The 25150-nt window shown below is 44.6% G+C and overlaps 1 protein-coding gene across 1 annotated transcript in view; it reads left to right on the top strand.

Annotated features, from left to right (window-relative positions):
- The first annotated feature begins 375 nt into the window (after positions 1 to 375).
- The window catches only part of LOC132398862 (nuclear receptor ROR-alpha A-like), a 179632-nt gene continuing 154857 nt past the window's right edge, over positions 376 to 25150 (top strand). Inside the window, exon 1 of the mRNA XM_059978698.1 lies at positions 376 to 496. Coding sequence (XP_059834681.1) covers positions 424 to 496 — 73 coding nt within the window. The 5' untranslated portion in view covers positions 376 to 423. The remainder of the gene's footprint in view (positions 497 to 25150) is intronic.

Below are 25150 nucleotides of genomic sequence, written 5' to 3' on the forward strand. Positions count from 1 at the left end.
AAAGATAATTCTTCTATTTAATCCATTAATTTTACATAATTTTAAAAGCCTCCCAGATTAAATTGCTACATTATGTATGTTAAATTATTTTTAAAGCCTCATGGATTAATTTTGCTCATTATTGAAACTTTAATTTTTTTAAAAGCTTCCCAGATTAATCTCCTGCATTACAGAGAGGTTGCATAGATGAAATATCTCTCTCATGTACAAACAAGTGCAGAGTAGTTTGATAAAGCTTTGCAACTACGCTTGACACACAATTAAAGGCAGTTTATTCTGTGATCTAATTTTAATAGCGCTCTCTCTCACTCTCTCACACACACACACACACACACACACTTCTGAACACGTGTTTGATGTAGCCTTTACCCATGCCTGCTTCTTGAAGGGAAATATCAGCCGCCCATTGTCAGTGAGGAATTTATGGAGACATCGCTTCCTGTACACAATGCAGTTGATGATATTACCACCATGGAGCACCACAGTCTCTGTACAGGTAGGACGCACATTCTGTTGCAAACCAAATTCTTTGTGACTCTAATTCCTATTCCCATTGTTTCAAATAAAATCTTTTAATTCAAGGCACAAATGAGAAACTTTGGTAATTGTGGGTCAGCCTAAACTGATGTTGGGTATCAGTAGAGGTATTTCTGATTCGTATATTTCTTTTGTTTGCTTCTGTGTCAGTGAAGGAACTGTGACAGGGAGCTGAGGCACGCACTTTATCTCCCGTTATCTCTGAAATTGCTGTAAAGGCACGTTTGCTCAAACCAGGTGATTCCTTACCCAGACCCATGTAGATCTCGCCTAAGACAACAGTGGGGGGGGGGGGGGGTGGGGGGTGCATTTGGATATCTGAAGGAAGGGAGTGACTGGGAGAGGAAATGCCTCCTTTTGCAAGTTTTACACTTCTCTCTACATCACAAGGCCACTATTGCAATGTGTGCATTCTGACTGCCAAATAGTGTATAGTAAGATCCCAAGAAGAGCCTCATGATTGAAAATATGTCAGTGAAATTTGACGGAATTGATGGCTTTATGGCAAAATTTGCAGACGATACGGAGATAGTTGGTGGGACAGGTAGTTTTGAGGAAGCAGAAGGACTTAGATTAGGAGAATGGGCAGAGACGTGGCAGATGGAGCACTGTTGGGAAGTGTATAGTTATGCTCTTTGGTAGAAGAAACAAAAGGGTGGAATATTTTCAAAATGGAGAGAAAATTCAAATATCTAAAATGCAAAGGGACTTGGGAGTCCTTGGGCAGGATTTCCTAATGGTTAATTTGCAGGTTGAGTCGATGGTGCAGAAGACAAATGTAATGTTAGCATTCTTTTCAAGAGGACTGGAATATAAAGGCAAAGATGTAACTTTTGAGTCTTTGTAAAGTGCTGGTGAGTGTTGTGGAGTGTTGTGAGCAGTTTTGGGCCCTTTATCTAAGAAAGGATGTGTTGACATTAGAGAGGATTCAGAGGAGGTTCCTGGAAATTATTCTGGGATTGAAAGGCTTGTCGTATGAAGAAAGTTTGATGGCTCTGGGCCTGTGCTCATTGGAATTCAGAAGAATGAGGGGTGACCTCATTGAAATCTATTGATAGCCTCAATAGAGTGGATGCGGAAAGGATGTTTCCTGTGGTGGGGCAGTCTAAGGCCAGAAGACACAGCCCCAGAATAGAGGGGCATCCTTTTATAATGGAGGTAAGGAGGAATTTATTTAGTCAAAGAGTGGTGAATCTGTGGAATTCGTTGCCACAGGCGACTGTGGAGGCCAAGTATTTAAAACAGAGGTTGATAAATTCTTCATTGGTCAGGACATGAAGGAATACATGAAGAAGGTAGGAGATTGGAGCGGGAGAGTGGATCAACTATGATGAAATGGTGGAACAGACACGTAGGGGCAAATGTCCTAATTCTGCTCCTATATCTTATGGTCTAAAAGCATGATGAGGGGTCTCAGCCAGAAACATTGACTCATTATTCCTTTCCATAGATCCTGCCTGAACTGCTGTGTTTCTCTCATATTTTGTATATGTTTTGCATGGTTGAAAACCCAGGTAGGACCCAGGAAGACTCACTATACGATGTTTATTTCCATCCAAGGGAGCACGGTATAACCTCTGTTTAACACCTGAAGAGAAAAAGGACCCTTGGCTCTGACCTGTCTGTGTGATGCTCCCTTAGCCTTGCCCATCCTCTAATGTGGAGCTGCCTTAGTGCTGTCACTCCTATGGTGCAGTATTCCCTCATTACCACCCCGCTCACAATGAGTAAAATAATTTTTTAATGTTTTCAAAGCCTATTAGTTTAATCCCCTTTGTTCTCTTTCTCTCTCTCTCGCTCTCTCTCTCTCACACTCTCATTCATTCACTCAACAACACTTCAAAGTAGCTCTGAAATTCTGATGTAACTTGATTCAATCAATAATGTTTTCTTCTTCCTGCGCACAACTAGATCTCTTTGCCTGTACATAGTGCCCTGTTACCTATACATAAAATATTTCTCCACCCGTATATAACACATTTCCTACCTGTTCATAACGTCTTTCTGCCTATAGACAGTGTAACATCACTCTCCCTATAGACGACAAAGTAATGTCTCTCTACCTGTAGACAATGTAATGTCTCTCTGCCTGTAGACAATGTAATGATCCTCTGCTAGTAGATAATGTAATATCCTTCTGTCTGTAGACAATGTAGATAATGTGTGATCTTGTAGATAACACACATTTGCTGTAGAAAGTGACTGTCCTTCCTGGTGAGCTTAAACCAACATCATTCACCCCCATGCAAACCTTGTATATGTTTGAGCTCTCTGACAATACTACTGTCTGACCCCTAATTCTGCAGCATCTGCATATTCCCTCCTGACTCAGAACAAAAGGGCTGCTTTAGAACACTACAGCATGGAAATAGACCCTTTGGCCCATCTAGTCTGTGCTGAACCATTAATCTGCCTAGTCCCATCAATTTGCACCTGGACCATAGCCCTTCATCCCCCTCCCATCCATGTACCTATCCAAATGTTTCTTAAATGCTGAAATCAAACCCGTGTTCACCACTCCCATTGGCAACTCATTCCACACTTTCACCACCCTCTGAGTGAAGTTCCTCCTCGTGTTCCCCTTAAACATTTCACCTTTCACCCTTAACCTATGAAACCCAAGCACCGTATAAAGTCAGTCTGCTTGCAGTAAGCAATGTGAAATTACCTTAAAGTACAGGGAAAGCATCTGGGCTCCCAAGGGAGGAGGCTCACAGGGATCAGGGCCAGCAATAGCAGGCCATTCAGCCCCAGGGGCCTCTCCCACCATGGCTGATCAGTATCTGAGCTCTATCTACTCAGTTTGGCTGTGCAATTATACCAGAGAGATAATCTGCCTTTCACTTCTGACAAATTCAGTACTCCCACAGATTGAGATAAAAACGCAGAGAGATAACAGCCAGATTGTTTCTCTCCCTGATGTTACTTGTGGAAGACTTTTATATTTTGACTTGAAACCGTAATAGTTGGTGAACAGAAGAATTGGTGGTTGACTTTTTTTCCCTATGCCCAGTAAGGTGACAGTGTGAATTGTGTATTGGGTCCCCCATCCCCGACGCAATGGCATGTATACCTTTATTACAAAGGGACTGGAGTTTAAGAATACAGATGTACAGCACGCTGGTGAGGCCACATCAGGAACACTGTGCATATCCTACTCCTAAGAATATTGAATATTGAAAAGCCTAGAGAGAGTGGGAGTGGAAAAGATGTTCCCTATAGTGGGGAAGTCTAAGGTCAGAAGGCACAGCCTCAGAATAGAGGGATATCCATTTAGAACAGAGATGAGAAATTTATTTAGCCAGAGGGTGGTGAATCAAGTCATTGGGTATATTTAAAGCAGAGGTTGATAGGTTTTTGATTAGTCAAGGCAATGGAGGTTACAGGGAGAAGGCAGGAGAATGGGGTTCAGAAGGATAATAATTCATGACGGGGTGGTGGAGCAGACTTGATAAGCCGAGTGGCCCAATTCTGCTCCTATGTCATCTGGTCTTATGGTCAAATGCAAGGATATAATGGCATTGAAAGCAGATTCACTAGGATAACTCCTGAGACATGAGGTTTCTCCTATCAAAATAGACAGATTGGGTTTCTACTCCTTGGATCAAGAATCAACTTTATTGCCAAAATACTTTTACATGTATTAGGAGTTTGTTGTAGTGTGTTGGTTAGGGCACAACATGCACCACAAACAACACTATTCATCAGTTAAAGAATTACATAAAAATAAAGTTAGAGGTTAAAGTGTGGATATGAAATAAAATGTGCATAAGTACTAGCATAAACAACATGCAATGTATTTACATAATAAACAGCATTATAAAAAGTGTGTGCACTGCAGTGATGGGGTAACAGAGAGAGGGGATGGGGTGGTAACTGGAATGGTTGATCAGATTAAATACCTGGCAGATAACATTTTTAAGATGGCATGAAGTTTTCTTTTAATCATCAGAAAGTGCTTTCCTGAAGGGAGTTTTTGAAAAAGGCATTTTGGTCAATCAGAATCAGATTTATTGTCACTGACTCAGATAACATGAAATTTGTTGCTTTTGTGGCAGCAGTACAGTCCAGAAATGTACAGTACTGTCCAAAAGCCTGAGGAACCGAAGACTTTTGCACTGTATTGTAGTAATTTTATGTATTGCACTGTAATGTTGCTGCAAAAAAATTATCATGATATATGTGAATGATGATAAACTTGATTCTGATATGGATCTGTATTGTGGATTGATAGTGGGAAGGGGGCGGGGCGGGAGGGAGCAGAAAGCACTAGAAAGACATTCTGTAATGATCAATAAACCAATTGTTCGGAATCAAATGACCTCACCTGGTACCTCAGGGCTGGGTGTGTCTACACCCTGTGCCACCCCTCTGCCCCGGCGTTACTTCTCTGCAACCTGTCCACACCCCTCTTGTGGTACTCCACGCTCGCCGTGCCCAACATCTTTTGTCTTAGGCACTGTGGGTGAGGTGTGTGTGTGTGTGTGTGTTAAGGCTTTTTGCACAGTACTGTAAAATTACTATAACTTACAAAAATAAAAATAATGAGATAGTGTTGATGGACTGTTAAAAAATCAGATGGTGGTAGGGAGAAAGCTTTTTCTGAATCACTGAGTGTTTGGGGGTGGGGGGAATGCTTGATCTTATTCAAATATATAGGATTCTAATGGCAAAGTTGAGATGTATCCATTGGCGGGAGATCTTTTTGCAGAGCACTTCAGACAAAGGGCTCGGCCCAAAATGTCAGTGTCCATTTTCCTCCGTAGATAATGACTGCTGAATCCAACTGTTTAATTTTAATTGTCATTTTCTTTGCAGTTTAACAATGATCTGCTTGTGTATTAAGTAGCCTTTATATGCATGGCAGTTTGATATGCCTCTAGTCACCATACAAAGTATAATTCTGAAAGCCTCTCTGTACTTCATTAAATGAATAAGTGTTTTCTCATTGGATAATTTTACTCAGTATTGACTATTTTCTAATTGGTCGTCTTTTATCTATGGATTTGAATGGAACTTTTCTTAACTTTGGGTAGCCATTTTATGCTAGGTGCTTTCTTCAATTTCTCTATTCTTCCAATAGTAATATCCCTATCACTGATCTTTTCCTGTTCTCTTTGTTCTATCAACTCTTGGTAAAACGATCATGAAACAACAAGTTTTATGCCTTGTTTCTGACTTCTAAAAGAACCTTGGATTTAAATACCAGAATGCATCATGCCTGACCGCTGAGTTCCTTCAGCACCTTGTGCATTGCTTCAGCTTGCAGTCTCTTGTATTTCCTCTTCTCAGATGGTAGTGAAGCTCTGGAACTCTGCAGCTGTGGAGGCTAGGTCAAATTATAGTAGAGATTGATAAATATTTGGAAGATAGAAGTATTGAAGGTCCTTGGGAATTGGCACAAAAGTGGAGATCAACTGTGGTTCTATTGAATGATGGGGCAGGCTTGATGGACTGAGTCGTGTTCTCTTCTGTGTTCTGCTGCAGTGAAAGTCAAGTTGATTGTCATTAGAACAAAAAAAAATCTGTTTTAATGCAAAGTGATCAAAATGGGTGGTGTGGAGAGAGAACTGTGCTGTGGGAGGGCGGTAAGGAACTGGAACTAGAATTTTTTTGTTACTGAGATACAGTGAAAAGCTTGTTTTGTATACTATTCATAAAGATTAGAGCATTGAGATAGTACAAGGGAAAACATTGTAGAATGCAGAACGAAGTTCAAAGTAAATTTATTATCAAAGTACATATATGTCACCATATACAACCCTGAGATTCATTTTATTGCAGGCATTCACAGTAAATTTAAAAAACACAGTAGTATCAATGAAGCACAGCACGCAACAGACCAGACAAGCAACCAGTGTACAGAAGCGAACAAAATGTACAAATATGAAAGACAAAATAATAAATAAATAGATACATAGATATCAAGATCTTGAGATGAAGAGTCCTTGAAAATGAGTTTATAGGTTGTGGAAACAGTTCAGTGATGGGGCAAGTGAAGTTGTCCCTTCTGGTTCAAGAGCCTGAAGAGTAATAACTGTTGCTGAACCTGAAGGTGTGGGTTCTGAAGCTCCTGTACCTTCTTCCTAATGGCAGCAGCTGGAAGAGAGCATGGCCTTGGTGGTGGAGGTCCCTGATGATAGATCTGCTTTCCTGCTCCAGTACTCCGTGTAAAGATGCTCTCAATGGCTCAAAGTGTAACAGCTACAGAGAAAGTGCAGTGTAGGTAAACGATAAAGTGCAAGATCGTAATGAGGTAGGTTGTGAGGTTGAGTGAATCTTATTGGACTAGGGAACTGTGCAATACTCCTTTACTGTGGGGTATAAACCGTTCTTGAGCCTGGTGGTACATGCTTTCAGGCTTGGGAGAGGGAGAAGAGGGAATATCTGGGATGGGTGGGATCTTGGATTATGTTGGTATCTTTACTGAGGCAGCGAAAAGTATAGAGTGCATGCAGGGGACGAGGCTATTTCCATAACTCTCTGCTGTTTTTGTGGTGACGGGCAGAGGAATTGCCGTATCAAGTGGTAATCCATCTGGATAGGATGCTTTCTATAATGCATCAAGAAAAATATGTATGGTCAACAACGAAATGCCAAATTTCTTTAGCCTCCTGAGAAAGCAGATGTCTTCATGTCTACATGATTGGACCAGGGCAGGATGGTGTTCACTCTTAGGAACTTTGAGAAGTGTTACACTGTGGGAAGGGGTAAGGAGAGAGTGTTACACTGTGAGAGAGGGTGACGAGAGAGGGTTACACTGTGGGGGAGGGGGGAAGGATGGACCCAGTGTTCGAGGAGCAGTGATGCTGAGAGAAGGCCAGCACTGTTGGAGATGCAGTTTTTAAGACAAGGCCTAAAGCCTAGCCCCTGGGTAGTTTAAGGTGAGCGGGAGGAGGTGTAGAGGGGGGAAGAAGGGAAATGGTTTCAGCCGGAGACTGCCTACTATCTGAGGAGCTGGTGGAAGCACTTAAGGATTTATGGAGATAATTAAAAAGCCAAAAGATCAAATGCAGGGTAACACATGTTCGCATCTTGGCTTGTGCTTGGTGGGCTGAAAGGGCCCATTCCTGTGCTGTATGACTGTAAAAAGAGCAAAGCGATAGGAGGAAAGAGTTCTTCCTAGTGTGCTGCATCCAGCATCTATCCCTCAGCCTCCAAATGATCAGTCCTGCTATATGCTAGTTGGCTGGCCTGCCCTGCCCTCCCTCTTCCTCCTCCCACTGATTGGCCAAGGGTATGAAAACCATGCAGTGCACTTCGGAAACTGTCAATGATGGTTTCTGCTGAGTGAGCAGCAGCTTGCTTTGCACCGCGCCTGTTGTTTCCGGGTGGGCCGGGATGCTGAGGCCGCGATGTCAGCGATAGCCGCACTGTTACCCGCCCCCCTGCAGCTCGCTGATGTGATTCTGGAAACCAGCAGTCCTTCTCCTGTCCGCAGCTCTGCACACCACACGCCCTGAGTAATCTCCGGAGTGGTTGCAGAGTGCATGTGAAAGAGAGAGAGAGAGAGAGAGAGAGAGTTTGCATGGCTGCTGCCTCCTCCCTCACATCCCTCAGCATGAGGAGATGGTTGCTGCACGGTAGTATCTACACTCTGTGACCTTTCAGGCAGAGGGTCAACCACAGAGAACAATGGGAAATAAACAGGGCAAAATAAAACCAATCTTCTTCAAAAGGGAAGTCCTGTCTCCCAGCACTGGCTCTATGTTCCTTCAAGAACACACACAAGTGGTATTTAAATGTGGGGAGAGTGTTTGTCCCTGTTTCAGACAGTGATTTGAAGACCCCCCCCCATCACCCCCCTGATGGAAAAAAAATTCTTCAGCTCTTTAATACTTTCATTAATTACATCAAAATGCTAAGGATGTTTCCTTCCTATTGATTCCACCAAAGCACTTCTTAATTATATATAAATTATATTAATCACATCAAAGTAAACAGTTCCAAACTGTCTGCTCTTTCCTTAGAGCAGACCCTTTGACCCACCACATCCATTGCCTTTCTACACTGATGCTGTTCGCCTACATTAGGACCATATCCCGCACTCTGCCTGGCCAACTTAAGAGTCTGTCGAAGTTCCTCAGACGTAGTGATTGTATCTGATTCCACCACCGCGTCTGGCAGCACATTCCAGGAATCAGTCACTTTGTGGTCTAATCTTTGCCAAGTTCCTGGCAACACCTCCATGAGTCTTCCTCTGCGCCCTCTCCAAAGAGTCGCAGCTTTCCTGTAAGGTGGTGATCTGTGCTGCAGTGCTCAAAGTGCGATCTAAATTGTACACAGATCCAACGTTTCTGCTCTCGTGCTCTGTGCTTCAGCTAGTTAAGGAAAGTTCCCCACCTGCCTTCCTAAAGTAGAGACAGCCAGTCAGGCCGCATCTGTGAGAGTCAACATTTCAGGTCAGAAGTACAGTGGCTGTGGGGCGCCACGGTAGTGTGGTTAGCTGCGACGCTATTACAGCTTGCAGCATTGAAGTTTGGAGTTCAATTCCAGTGCTGCCTGTAAGGAGTTTATACACTTTCTCTGTGACCATGTCGGTTTCCTCCGGGTGCTCCGGTTTCCTGCTACAGTCCAAAGACATATTGGTTATTAGGTTAATTGTAAACTGTCCTGTGATTACACTAGAGTTAAATCGATAGATTTCTGGGCGGTGTGGCCTGTTCCACACTGTGTAATAAAAAGTAAATAAAATAAAAAGGGAAGTTTGTCAGATCTGACTAAGAGTCTAAGTAAATAAAATAAAAAGGGAACTTTGTCAGATCTGACTAAGAGTCTTCAACCTGAAATGTTAACTTTGTTGCTCTTCCCACAGTTGTGGTCTGACCTGCTGATTATTTCATTTATTTTTTTATTTTATGTAGAGATACAGCACGGTGACAGGCCCTTCCGGCCCAGCAAACCCACGCTTCTCAATTACACCCATGTGACCAATTAACCTACTAACCAGTACATCTTTGGGCTGTGGGAGGGAACCGGGGCATCCAGAGGAAACCAAACAGTTGTGGGGAGAATGTACAATCTACTTGTAGATGGCAGCGGGAATTGAACCCGGGTAGCTGCTACTGCAGTAGTGTTATACTAACTGCTGTGCAACTGTGCAGTCCTGATGTTAGATTTACAACATCTGCAGCTTTTCGGTGCTGAACTTGCAGTTCAGGACCCCTGTCTGTGGGTTTGGGGCAGATGGGGACTGGAGTCTCGTCTGTGGCAACAGAGCACTATGCAAGTAGTCATGTTTAGTCTCAGAATAAAAAACTCCTTCCCCACAATGTGAACTTGAGAGAACCAGTCGTGTTTTTAATGGTGATATGATATCACCGATTTTACTCTGGTAGACTGTAATTTCTACTCTTTGTATTACTTGATCATTAATATAATAAGTAATCTATCACTTGCCGTAGTCACTTCTTTGTGCTGCGTCACCTTTGATTTTCTGTACACCAAGCCTAATACCTTAAGAACAATTAAAAAGGTATTGTAACACACTCAAAATGTTGGAGGAATTCAACATTTTCAGTCAGCATCTATGGAGGGGTATGAACAGTCAATATTTCCATCGGAGACCCTTAATCAGCACATGTGTATTGTTCTGGATTTCCAGCAACTGTAGAATTTTTTTATGTTTAAAATTGCATTTTTTTGTTTCATGGCTGCCGTAGTACTACATTAGGAAGCTTCACACGCCCACTTTATACCATCACTGAAACTCAAATACACATCATGCAGAGCCAAGTCGGGCGACAGTGCCAGCCGCGGTTAGCTCTCTGGCCTGTGTGAGTCAGAAGCTTGTGGCTTCAAATCCCACTGCAGAGAGTTAAGCTCAACAATCCAAGCATAGGTGCAAAATTAAGGGAGGGAAGTAGTTTACACAGAGGGTTGTGAGTGCCTGGAATGACTTGCCAGGGATGGTGATGGAGGCTAAAACATTAGGGGTATTTAAGAGCCTCTTGGACAGGCACATGGATGAAAGAAAAATGGAGGGTTATGGGGTAGTGTGGGTTTAGTACTTTTTTTAAGGATTATATTGGTCGGCACAACATGGAGGGCTGAAGGGCCTGTACTGTGCCGTAATGTTCTATGGTTCTATGGTAATCCAGGCCTACACTCCCGGTACAATGCTGAGCAAGCATTGCACTCCAAAGACTGCAGGGCACCCCATACTGCCAGGGGTAGTTGTGGAGGTGGACTTAAGTGTTCGAGGGAGAGCTGGGTGAGTTATTTAAAAGGAAAGAATTTGCAGAGCTGTGGGGAGCCATTGGAGCTAGTTGAGTCGACCTGACATGGACCCAGAAGGTCAAAAAGCCTCCCTCTGTGCTGAAATCAGACTACTGGAGGAAGTTCGGGGATCAGGCAGCATCTGTGAAGGGAATCAGAACAGAATCACTGCATGTGTCATGAAACTATCTCCTCTGGCAGTCCGTTCCACATTCCAATAACTCCCTGTGTAAATTAACTTAACCCTCAGATCCTCTTTCAAACTCCTTCCTCTCATCTTGTTCAGAATCGGAATCCGATTTAATATCAGTGGGATACAGTACTCTGCAGAAGTCTTAGGTACATGAAAAAAAGTCTGTAAACCGAAGGTGCTTTCAAAAATAAATCAAATGAAAAGTTTATAAATATCAGGAAATATACTTTAGAGAGCAGTAAACTGTTAAAAAAAACCTACATCAAAGCAATATTTGTTGTGACCACCCTTTGCCTTTAAAACTGCATCAATTTAGATACCCTGTTGTGCAGTTTTATTAGAAGATTGGCTGGTAAGTTGATCCAAGCATCTAGGAGAACTTGACACAGTTCTTCTGCAGACTTTGACTGTCTGGCATGCCTCTGTCTCTCCAGGTGCAAAAAGAGAACAAAAAAGAAAAAAAAATTGAGGTAGTGTTCATTGTTCATTCAGAAATCTGATGGTGGTGGAGAAGAAGCTGTTCCTGTAACATTGAGTGTGTGTCTTCATACTCCTGAACCTCCTCCTTAATGGTAGCAATGTCCTAGATGGTGAGGGCCCTTAATTATAGATGCAGTCTTTTTAAGGCATTGCCTTTTAAACATATCCTTGATGCTAGGGAGTCTAGTGCCTGTGATGGAGCTGACTTACGTTCACAACTTTTTGCAGCTTTTTCCAATCCTGGACAGTGGCCCCTCCATACCAGATGGTGATGCAACCAGTTAGATTGCTCTTCACAGTACATCTTTAGAAATCTGCAAGGGGAAATAGAATCTGACATTTTGGGTCGAGACCCTTCACCTTTCTGCACTATGCTGCTTCGTGGCTCTGTGTCACAGCTCCCACGGCTACAAGGGAGTCTTACCACCCACCCTTGACATTATCACAGCTGGAGGAGGTCACCATTGACCAGAAACTCAACTAAACCAGCCACACAAATGTTATGGCTACAAGAATAGGTCAGATGGTGGGTATGGTGTGACTCACCTCCTGTTACTTAAAGACCTTTCTCTACAAGGCACCGTTTGGAGTGAGGTGGAATACTCTAGTCATGCCTGGATGAGTGTGGCTCCAATACTTCTCAAGAGGCTCCACACCATCCATACCCCTAACCATTCCCTCCTTCCACCACTAACACACAGATTTAAAGAGATTAGCTTTATTTGCCATGTATAACCATATAACAATTACAGCATGGAAACAGGCCATCTCAGCCCTTCTAGTCCATGTACATCGAAACATACAGTGAAATGGGTCATTTGTATTAAATCAAACCAGCCAGAATATGCTAGGGTCTTCTCACAAGTGTCACCACACTTCTAGTGCCAACAGCATGTCCACAACTTACAATCCTAACCTATATGTCTTTGCATTGTGGGGTCCAAGTCCATATCTTCCCAAAACTGCCTGCACAGATTTATATGATGGTAAAGAATTTAGAAGGGCTTGCCTTTACTAAATGAGACATTGAGTTCAAGAGTTAGGAAGTTATGTTGCAGCTTTATAAAACTCTAGCTAGGCCACATCTAGAGTAATGCATTCAATTCTGGTCACTCCAATACAAGACTGATGCAGAGTCTTTGGAGTGGGTGCAAAGAGGCTTACCAGGATGCTGTCTGGATTGACGAACGTGTGCTACAAGGAGAGGTTTTACTCATGTGGGTTTTTTCTGGCTGAGAGGAAACCTGATAGATGTTTATAACTTCACCCAGGGTCGAAATGACTAACATTGGAGGTCATGCATTTAAGGTGAGAGAAAAGTTCAGAGTACATATATATTTCACCAACTACAACCCTGGGATTCATTTTTTTGCAGGTAACTAAACAATAACCTTCAAGACCTTGGTCTCAGTATGTCCTTGTGCAGTTTGATTCTCAATTTCCTCACTTGCAGACCCCAGTCAGTTTGGATTGGCAATGACATCTTCTCTACAATCTCCATCAACACAGGTACACCACAAGACTGTGTGCTTAGTCCCCTGCTCTGCTTATGAGTGTGTGCCTAAACACAGCTCCCATGCCATATTTAAGTTTGCTGATGACATCTCTGCCTTAGACTGAATTAAAGATGGTGATAATAGGAGAGAGATTGAAAATCTGGCTGAATGGTGCCACAACAACCTCTTACTCAATGTCAGCAAGCCCAAGGAACTGGTATTGACTGCAGGAGGTGGATACCAGAGGTTCATGTGTCAGTCTTCGTCAAGGAATCACATTGGGGAGTAAGGTCAGCCACTTTAAATTCCTGGATGTTTTCATTTCAGAGGACCTGCCCTGGGTCCAGCATATAAGTGCAATTATGAAGAAAGCACGGCAGTGCCTCTTATTCCTTAGGAGTTTGCGAAGATTCAGCATCTAAAACTGACAAACCTCTATAGATGTCTGGTGGAGCACAGCTGCATCACGACATGGAATGGAAGCACCAATGCCCTTGAACAGAAAATCCTACAAAAAGTAGTGGATACAGCCCAGTCCATCACGGGTAAAGCCCTCCCCACCACTGAGCACACCTTCACAGAGCATGGTCGTAGGAAAGCAACATCAATTATCAGAGATATCAGAGAACTGCTTTCTTCTTGCTACTGCCATCAGGAAGGAGGAACAGAAACCTCAGGACTCAAACCATCAGGAACAGTTATTACCCCTCAACCATCAGGCTCTTGAAACAAAGGGGATGCCTTCACTGGGTGCACCCCTCTCTCGGCCTTGTTCTTAGTAAACCTTCCCTCTTTTGCACGCATTGTGCTGCTTACTTGTATCGAAAGCACAGAGGCGCAGCAGTTTGAACTGCTACCTCACCACTTTGGAGGCCCAGGTTCAATCCCAACCCCTGGCAGTGTCTGTGTGAGTATGGAGTTTGTGCATTCTCATTGTGACCACAATTTGACACACAGGTTTTCCCCGGGTGTTCCAGTTTCCTCCTAAATATTGTACATACAGGGTCATAAACGATACAATGTAGTACAGGCCCTTTGGCCCACAATGTTGGGCCAACCATTAAGCATAAGATCAATCTAATCCTTCCTCCCTACATAGCCCTCCATTTTTCTTCCATCCATGGAGTCATCTCAGGGTTTCTTAAATGCCTCTAATATATCTGCATCTACCACAACCCCTGGCAGGGAGTTTCATGTACCAACCACTTCTGTGTAGAAAACTTACCTCTGACATCCCCCTATACTTTCCGCCAATCACTTTAGAATCATGCCCCCTTGTATTAGCCATTTCCACTCTGGAAAAAAGTCACTCTCTATCTATGCCTGTAATCATCTTGTACACCTCTATCATCAGCTCTTTTCCTCTGCTCTGATGAAAAGGTCAGTGGGTTAACTGGCTGCTGTAAATTATCCCTGGGTGCTGCAAAAAAGAATCAAAGGCAAATTAGTGAGATGGTGTAAGAAATTAAATTGCACAGTGACAGGGAATTATGATGAGAGGAGGAATGGCACTGATGAGATTGGTCTGTTGGTTAGAAGCATGCATTTGAAGGGCTGAATGGTTTCCTTCCATACTGTAATAACTATACACTCAGTGGCCACTTTAATAGGGACAGCAGTGCAATCCTTCTGCTGCTGTAGCCCATCCACTTCAAGGTTCGACATCTTGTACATTCAGAGACACTCTTCTGCACACCACTGTGGTAACATGTAGTCACTTCAGTTACTGTCACCTTCCTGCTGCTTGAACCAGTCTGGCTGTTCTCTGACCTCTCATTAACACAGCATCTTCACCCAAAGGACTGCTTCTCACTGGTTATTTTTTTCATTTTTTGCACTATTTTCTGTAAACTCTGGAGACTTGTGTGTGAAAATCCCAGCAGATCAGCAGTTTCTGAGATACTGAAACCATCCCATCTGGCACTATCAATTATTCCAAAATCAGTCACTTAGATCACATTTCTTCCCCATTCTGAACCTCTTGACCATGTCTGCATGCTTTTATGCTTTGAGTCGCTGCCACATGATTGGCTGATTAGATAGTTACATAAACGAGCAGGTGTACCTGATAATGTGGCCACTGAATGTGTGTCACAGGTAAACAGGGCAATGAGGAAGGCATTTAGCACTCTGACCTTCATTAGTCAAGGGACAGAGGATAAGAGCTGGGATATTATCTTGTGGCTGTTGTACAAGACATCGGTGAGACTGCACTTGAAGTACTATGTGTAGTGTTACTCACCCTGCGACAGGAAAGACTTCATTAAGCTGGAAGGAGTGGAGGGAAGATTTACAAGAATGTTGCTGGGACTTGAGGGATTAAGTTAAAGGGAGAGGTCAGGCAGGCTATGTCTTTATTCCTTGGAGTGCAGGAGACTGAGGGGTGAACTTATGAAATCATGAGAGATATAGATAGGGTGTATGCACACAGTCTTTTTTTCCAGAGAAAGGGAATCATAAACTAGAGGGCAGAGGGTTAAAGTGAGAGGGGAGAGGTTGAGGGGCAACTTCTTCACCCAGTGGGTGTGGTGTGCAGCGAACCAGGAAATGGTAGAGGCGAATCCTGTAAAACATTTAAAAGATACTTGGACAGGCATGTGGATAGGAAAGCTTTAGAGCAGTGATTCAAAGGCTTCAAAGCTACATTTAATGTCAGAGAAATGTATACAATATACATCCTGAAATGCTTTTTCTTTACAACCATCCATGACAACAGAGGAGTGGCCCCAAAGAATGAATAACAGTTAAATGTTAGAACCTCAAAAGCCTCCCCCCAGCTCCCCTCCCTCCTGCACGTAAGCGGCAGCAAGCCACGGTGCCTCTCCCCCGACCAGCAAAAAAAAAGCATCGGCACCCACCACCGAGCACTCAAGCATGAGCAAAGCAACAGCAAAGACACAGACTTGCAGTTACCCCAAAGACAACTCCTTCATCCACAGGCTCTCTCTCTCCCTTCCTAATGAGGTGCCTCCGTTTCACAGCGAGAGGGGAAACATAACAAATAAATTGTTGGTTTATGGTGTTAAAAGTCTGTTGCATTGCTTTTCCCAAGCTCTGTGCCCAAAGATCTCGGGTCTCTGGGCACACAGCTGTAGATCTTCCATTTCCCACAACGACACACTGATCTCCTGCCATGACACCGACCTTCAATCTTCCCGTATCCAGAGCCACAAAATCTCGGACCTCCGTAGGCAAGTGAAGCTCTTAGGCTACGCCCTTGACCTGTTGAATAACGGCCAGTTGTGGAACCCCAAGAGTGGGTCCTATTCCCGTAAAGAACTGTAGTCAGCATGTAACTCCAGGTCAGGTCTTCAAAAGGACCCTGAAAGGGAAAAATAGAAATATTAAAGATAGAAATAGAGCTGTTTCCGAAGATGCAAGCAAAGGAGTCGCTGTTAGGCACCATTGACCCTCCGAAGCTCCTCCTCCTCCAAACTGTTTTAAAATGTTTTCCATTTCTGAAAGTGTTCAAGAAGTGACAGAAAATAAGCCAAGTTCCTGTTTGCTTTATCAGACTGTTTCATTACCTTATTTGAAAAAACTCTCACACAACAGACACGTTGGATGCTGTTGGTTGTTTGGTGCTAGTATAAATCCATATTTCAGAGACTCCACAATACTGTCTACACTTCTTTTTCATTCGGTCTGCTTCTGCCATTTTCATAATGGATTAATGACCATGGCCGTGGATTAAACCTGTTGTTTAATCCAACTTCAAGCGCTGTGATCAGTAAAGTGGAAAGGTATGACATCAAAATAGCTCAGGCAAAACCTGACTGTCTGCCTAAAGGCACATAAAGGGGGGCAGTGATATCTCAGTTGGGCCATGGGCTAGAGAAATGTAGACTAGACCATTCAAAATTGCAGATTCAGAACTTCACCCCATTGAAGGCCATACCCTAGCTCACAGGAATTCTGAAACTGTGTGATTAGAGTATGGGAATCGTACTAGCTAGTACTTAACTACAGTGGTGAACAGCGATAATGCATGGGCTGGGCCTGGAAATAACATGATGTCTTCATCTAGATTTCTCATGATATGCCAAACACAAAAGTGTCATATTGCTTTTCAACAACTGTCATACTCTGAGCAAAGTCTAAGAGCAGTGGGTAAGCAAGAGATGAGGTAATCATTGTAATCAATTATGAGGCACTGAGGATCAAGTGCTTATAATTAGTAATTAATTTCTTAAGTTAAGCCTGTAATCACTCAGCTGCCCCCCTTGCACCAAGTGCCTTTCACTCCACTGCTCCCTTTATCTGTATCATCCCCTTAGAAACTACCATCACCCTAGGGGACCATTAACTTGGAGGGTTTGGGGCCAAAAGCAGATAAATTGAACCAGGTAAGATGGGCAGCTTGGTTGGCATTGACAAGTTGGGCTGAAGGGCCTATTCCATCTGAGTATGTCTCTGTGATTTTCAGTTATACGATGCTAATGAATCCAGTAGGAACTGTACCTAGAATATAAAACAGTATAGCATACAACAGGCCCTTTAGTCCATGGTGTTGTTTGACCTTTGAACCTACTGTAGATAAATATAACCCACCTTCCCATACAGTCCTCCGTATTTGGCTCTACTACCCTGGCACCCACCACTCTCTGTGTAAAAAAAAGGCCAAGCTCTGACATCCCCCCTCCCCCCTATACATTTCTCCAATCACCATAAAATTATGTCCTCTCACATTAGCCTTTTCCACCCTGGGAAAAAGGCATTCATTATGCACCAACTTATTTGCTTCTATCAAGTCACTTCTCATCCTCCTCAGTCCACAGAGAAAAGCCCTAACTCACTCAACCTTTCCTCATGATACAGGTACAGTAAACAGGAAGAAGATGGAGACAATGGGAAGTTTGTGGAAATGATAGACGTATCAAGAAATGTTTTTCAGACATTGGGGTGGGGAGGAGTGATAGAGGGGAAGGGGATAGAGAAGACCCACTTTTGGGTTGTGGGTTCTCTCAGAAGGGGAATTCACCGTGGGGTGAGAATAAGCAAGAGGCAGCAGGGACATGCCGATGGTCTCGAGGTTGAGCAGACTTTGACCACCATTTCACTTGTTGACTCAACCTGTTTCTGACGGTTTTAACACCCTCAAGCCACAAACACTGCATTATGGATTGTGGCCTGTGAGTCACACATCAACAGCACAGAACTGCTGGAGGGAGAGGGTTCTGACTGATTGAAGTAAAGAGCAATTGTTGGTCAGTGTGAAGGATATATGTTCCCTGAACATGGACAGTGTGAGTGTTGAGTGTTTCTGAACACAGACAGTGTGTGTGTTCTGTGTTCCTGAACACAGACAGTGTGAGTATTATATGTTCCTGAACATGGAGAGTGTGAGTGTTGTGTATTTCTGGACATGGGCAAGGTGAGTGTCGTATGTTCCCTGAACATGGAGAGTGTGAGTGTTTTGCGTTCCTGAAAATGAACACTGTGAGTGTTGTATGTTCAATGAACACGGGATACTGTTGATTGATTGCTGAACAGGGGCAATGTCAGTGTTGTGTTTTCCCTGAATATGGAGAGTTTAAGTATTGTGTGTTCGCTCAAAACAGAGCTGTGTGAATGTTGTATTTTCCCTGAACAGGGACACTGCGTGCTGAGTGTTCACTGAACATGGACAGTGTGACTTCTATGTCATTTGAACACGTATACTGTGAATGGTGTGTGTGATGCACCATCAATAACTCACTCTGAGACGTAAAGGCGAGATATCGGCTTTTATTGACTGGAAGAAGGAATCAGTAGTGAGTGACCACCATAATACATTCTGGAGACTGAGGCTGAGCATCAGGTCTTGATCGCCTTTATACACGGGCCTGTGGAAGGAACCACAGGAGCAGTCAGCAGGGGGCGCGTACAGACAGGCACACGTAGTTCACCACAGTGTGTTCCCTGAACAAGGCATTACAAGTCTCAGGTGTTCCTTGAAGACAGACAATGTCCATCTTGTGAACTCCCCAAATACATACAGTTTAAGTGCTGTGTGATCCTGAAAGACGGATAGTATGAGTGATATATGTTCCCTGACCATGGATACTGTGAATGTTGGGTGTTTCTTGAACATGGACAGCGTGAGTGTTCGGTGTTGACTGATTACAGACAGCGTGAGTGTTGGGTGATGACTGATCACGGACAGCATGAGTGTTCGGTGTTGACTAAGCATGGGCAATGTGAGTGTTGGGTGTTGTCCGATCACGTACAGTGTAAGTGTTGGGTGTTGACTGATCACATACAGCATGAGTGTTGGGTGTTGACTGATCACGGACAGCGTGAGTATTGGGTGTTGACTGATCACGGAGAGTATAGTGTTGGATGTTGACTGATCACGCACAGTATAGTGTTGGGTGTTGACTGATCACGGACAGTGTGAGTGTTCGGTGTTGACTAAGAACGGACAATGTGAGTGTTGGGTGTTGTCCGATCACGTACAGTGTAAGTTTTGGGTGTTGACTGATCACGTACAGCGTGAGTGTTGGGTGTTGACTGATCACGCACAGTATAGTCCTGGGTGTTGACTGATCACGGACAGTGTGAGTGTTCGGTGTTGACTAAGCACGGACAATGTGAGTGTAGGGTGTTGTCTGATCACGTACAGTGTAAGTTTTGGGTGTTGACTGATCACGGAGAGTATAGTGTTGGATGTTGACTGATCATGCACAGTATAGTCTTGGGTGTTGACTGATCACGTACAGCATGAGTGTTGGGTGTTGACTGATCACGGACAGCGTGAGTATTGGGTGTTGACTGATCACGGAGAGTATAGTGTTGGATGTTGACTGATCATGCACAGTATAGTCTTGGGTGTTGACTGATCACGTACAGCGTGAGTGTTGGGTGTTGACTGATCACGGACAGCGTGAGTATTGGGTGTTGACTGATCACGGAGAGTATAGTCTTGGGTGTTGACTGATCATGGACAATGTGAGTGTTCGGTGTTGACTGATCATGGATAGCGTGAGTATTGGGTGTTGACTGATCACGGAGAGTATAGTGTTGGGTGTTGACTGATCACAGACAGTGTGAGTGTTGGGTGTTGACTGATCACGGACAGTGTGAGTGTTGGGTGTTGACTGATCACGGACAGTGTGAGTGTTGGGTGTTGACTGATCATGGACAGCGTGAGTGTTCGGAGTTGACTAAGAACGGACATTGTGAGTGTTGGGTGTTGACTGATCACGGACAGTGTAAGTGTTGGGTGTTGACTGATCACGGACAGTGTGAGTATTGGGTGTTGTCCGATCACGTACAGTGTAAGTGTTGGGTGTTGACTGATCACGTACAGCGTGAGTGTTGGGTGTTGACTGATCACGGACAGCGTGAGTATTGGGTGTCGACTGATCACGGAGAGTATAGTGTTGGATGTTGACTGATCACGCACAGTATAGTGTTGGGTGTTGACTGATCACGGACAGTGTGAGTGTTCGGTGTTGACTAAGCACGGACAATGTGAGTGTTGGGTGTTGTCCGATCACGTACAGTGTAAGTTTTGGGTGTTGACTGATCACGGACAGTGTGAGTGTTGGGTGTTGACTGATCATGGACAGCGTGAGTGTTCGGAGTTGACTAAGAACGGACATTGTGAGTATTGGGTGTTGTCCAATCACGTACAGTGTAAGTGTTGGGTGTTGACTGATCACGTACAGCGTGAGTGTTGGGTGTTGACTGATCACGGACAGCGTGAGTATTGGGTGTCGACTGATCACGGAGAGTATAGTGTTGGATGTTGACTGATCACGCACAGTATAGTGTTGGGTGTTGACTGATCACGGACAGCATGAGTGTTCGGTGTTGACTAAGAACGGACAATGTGAGTGTTGGGTGTTGTCCGATCACGTACAGTGTAAGTTTTGGGTGTTGACTGATCATGGACAATGTGAGTGTTCGGTGTTGACTGATCATGGATAGCGTGAGTATTGGGTGTTGACTGATCACGGAGAGTATAGTGTTGGGTGTTGACTGATCACAGACAGTGTGAGTGTTGGGTGTTGACTGATCACGGACAGTGTGAGTGTTGGGTGTTGACTGATCACGGACAGTGTGAGTGTTGGGTGTTGACTGATCATGGACAGCGTGAGTGTTCGGAGTTGACTAAGAACGGACATTGTGAGTGTTGGGTGTTGACTGATCACGGACAGTGTAAGTGTTGGGTGTTGACTGATCACGGACAGTGTGAGTATTGGGTGTTGTCCGATCACGTACAGTGTAAGTGTTGGGTGTTGACTGATCACGTACAGCGTGAGTGTTGGGTGTTGACTGATCACGGACAGCGTGAGTATTGGGTGTCGACTGATCACGGAGAGTATAGTGTTGGATGTTGACTGATCACGCACAGTATAGTGTTGGGTGTTGACTGATCACGGACAGCATGAGTGTTCGGTGTTGACTAAGAACGGACAATGTGAGTGTTGGGTGTTGTCCGATTACGTACAGTGTAAGTTTTGGGTGTTGACTGATCACGTACAGCGTGAGTGTTGGGTGTTGACTGATCACGCACAGTATAGTCCTGGGTGTTGACTGATCACGGACAGTGTGAGTGTTCGGTGTTGACTAAGCACGGACAATGTGAGTGTAGGGTGTTGTCTGATCACGTACAGTGTAAGTTTTGGGTGTTGACTGAACACGGAGAGTATAGTGTTGGATGTTGACTGATCGCGGACAGTGTGAGTGTTGGGTGTTGACTGATCACGGACAGTATAGTGTTGGATGTTGACTGATCGCAGACAGTGTGAGTGTTGGGTGTTGACTGATCATGGAAAGCGTCAGTGTTCGGAGTTGACTAAGCACGGACAATGTGAGTGTTTGGTGTTGTCCGATCACGTACAGTGTACGTTTTGGGTGTTGACTGATCACGGACAGCGTGAGTATTGGGTGTTGACTGATCACGGAGAGTATAGTGTTGGATGTTGACTGATCATGCACAGTATAGTCTTGGGTGTTGACTGATCACGTACAGCGTGAGTGTTGGGTGTTGACTGATCACGGACAGCGTGAGTATTGGGTGTTGACTGATCACGGAGAGTATAGTGTTGGATGTTGACTGATCATGCACAGTATAGTCTTGGGTGTTGACTGATCACGTACAGCGTGAGTGTTGGGTGTTGACTGATCACGGACAGCGTGAGTATTGGGTGTTGACTGATCACGCACAGTATAGTGTTGGATGTTGACTGATTGTGGACAGCGTGAGTGTTGGATGTTGACTGATCACGGATAGCGTGAGTATTGGGTGTTGACTGATCACGGAGAGTATAGTCTTGGGTGTTGACTGATCACAGACAGTGTGAGTGTTGGGTGTTGACTGATCACGGACAGTGTGAGTGTTGGGTGTTGACTGATCATGGACAGCGTGAGTGTTCGGAGTTGACTAAGAACGGACATTGTGAGTGTTGGGTGTTGTCCGATCCCGTACAGTGTAAGTTTTGGGTGTTGACTGATCACGGGCAGCGTGAGTGTTGGGTGATGACTGATCATGAACAGCGTGAGTGTTCGGAGTTGACTAAGCACGGACAATGTGAGTGTTGGGTGTTGTCCGATCACGTACAGTGTAGGTTTTGGGTGTTGACTGATCACGGACAGCGTGAGTGTTGGGTGATGACTGATCACGGACAGCATGAGTGTTCGGTGTTGACTGATCACGGAGAGTCTAGTCTTGGGTGTTGACCGATCACGGACAATGTGTGTGCTCGGTGTTGACTGATCACGCACAGTATAGTGTTGGATGTTGTCTGATCGTGGACAGTGTGAGTGTTGCAAGTTGACTGATCACGGACAGCGTGAGTATTGGGTGTTGACTGATCACGGAGAGTATAGTGTTGGGTGTTGACTGATCACAGACAGTGTGAGTGTTGGGTGTTGTCTGATCATGGACAGCGTGAGTGTTCGGAGTTGACCAAGAACGGACAATGTGAGTGTTGTGTGTTGTCCGATCACATACAGTGTAAGTTTTGGGTGTTGACTGATCACAGACAGTGTGAGTGTTGGGTGTTGACTGTTCATGGACAGCGTGAGTGTTCGGAGTTGACTAAGCACGGACAATGTGAGTGTTGGGGGTTGTCCGATCACGTACAGTGTAAGTTTTGGGTGTTGACTGAACACGGACAGCGTGAGTATTGGGTGTTGACTGATCACGGAGAGTATAGTGTTGGATGTTGACTGATCACGCACAGTATAGTCTTGGGTGTTGACTGATCACGGACAGTGTGAGTGTTCGGTGTTGACTAAGCATGGGCAATGTGAGTGTTGGGTGTTGTCCGATCACATAGAGTGTAAGTGTTGGGTGTTGACTGATCACGTACAGCGTGAGTGTTGGGTGCTGACTGATCACGGACAGCGTGAGTATTGGGTGTTGACTGATCACGGAGAGTATAGTGTTGGATGTTGACTGATCACGCACAGTATAGTGTTGGATGTTGACTGATCACGGACAGCGTAAGTGTTGGGTGTTGACTAAGAACGGACAATGTGAGTGTTGGGTGTTGTCCGATCACGTACAGTGTAAGTTTTGGGTGTTGACTGATCATGGTCAGCGTGAGTGTTGGGTGATGACTGATCACGGACAGCATGAGTGTTCGGTGTTGACTGATCACGGAGAGTATAGTCTTGGGTGTTGACTGATCACGGACAATGTGAGTGTTCGGTGTTGACTGATCACGCACAGTATAGTGTTGGATGTTGACTGATTGTGGACAGCGTGAGTGTTGGATGTTGACTGATCACGGATAGCGTGAGTATTGGGTGTTGACTGATCACGGAGAGTATAGTGTTGGGTGTTGACTGATCACAGACAGTGTGAGTGTTGGGTGTTGACTGATCACGGACAGTGTGAGTGTTGGGTGTTGACTGATCATGGACAGCGTGAGTGTTCGGAGTTGACTAAGAACGGACATTGTGAGTGTTGGGTGTTGTCCGATCACGTACAGTGTAAGTTTTGGGTGTTGACTGAACACAGACAGCATGAGTATTGGGTGTTGACTGATCACGGAGAGTATAGTGTTGGATGCTGACTGATCGCCGACAGTGTGAGTGTTGGATGTTGACTGATCACGGACAGCATGAGTATTGGGTGTTGACTGATCACAGAGGGTATAGTGTTGGGTGTTGACTGATCACGGACAATGTGAGTGTAGGGTGTTGTCTGATCACGTACAGTGTAAGTTTTGGGTGTTGACTGAACACGGAGAGTATAGTGTTGGATGTTGACTGATCGCGGACAGTGTGAGTGTTGGGTGTTGACTGATCACGGACAGTATAGTGTTGGATGTTGACTGATCGCAGACAGTGTGAGTGTTGGGTGTTGACTGATCATGGAAAGCGTCAGTGTTCGGAGTTGACTAAGCACGGACAATGTGAGTGTTTGGTGTTGTCCGATCACGTACAGTGTACGTTTTGGGTGTTGACTGATCACGGACAGCGTGAGTATTGGGTGTTGACTGATCACGGAGAGTATAGTGTTGGATGTTGACTGATCATGCACAGTATAGTCTTGGGTGTTGACTGATCACGTACAGCGTGAGTGTTGGGTGTTGACTGATCACGGACAGCGTGAGTATTGGGTGTTGACTGATCACGGAGAGTATAGTGTTGGATGTTGACTGATCATGCACAGTATAGTCTTGGGTGTTGACTGATCACGTACAGCGTGAGTGTTGGGTGTTGACTGATCACGGACAGCGTGAGTATTGGGTGTTGACTGATCACGCACAGTATAGTGTTGGATGTTGACTGATTGTGGACAGCGTGAGTGTTGGATGTTGACTGATCACGGATAGCGTGAGTATTGGGTGTTGACTGATCACGGAGAGTATAGTCTTGGGTGTTGACTGATCACAGACAGTGTGAGTGTTGGGTGTTGACTGATCACGGACAGTGTGAGTGTTGGGTGTTGACTGATCATGGACAGCGTGAGTGTTCGGAGTTGACTAAGAACGGACATTGTGAGTGTTGGGTGTTGTCCGATCCCGTACAGTGTAAGTTTTGGGTGTTGACTGATCCCGGGCAGCGTGAGTGTTGGGTGATGACTGATCATGAACAGCGTGAGTGTTCGGAGTTGACTAAGCACGGACAATGTGAGTGTTGGGTGTTGTCCGATCACGTACAGTGTAGGTTTTGGGTGTTGACTGATCACGGACAGCGTGAGTGTTGGGTGATGACTGATCACGGACAGCATGAGTGTTCGGTGTTGACTGATCACGGAGAGTCTAGTCTTGGGTGTTGACCG

This window comes from Hypanus sabinus, chromosome 9 (genome assembly GCF_030144855.1).
Source record: "Hypanus sabinus isolate sHypSab1 chromosome 9, sHypSab1.hap1, whole genome shotgun sequence".
Lineage (NCBI taxonomy): Eukaryota > Metazoa > Chordata > Chondrichthyes > Myliobatiformes > Dasyatidae > Hypanus > Hypanus sabinus.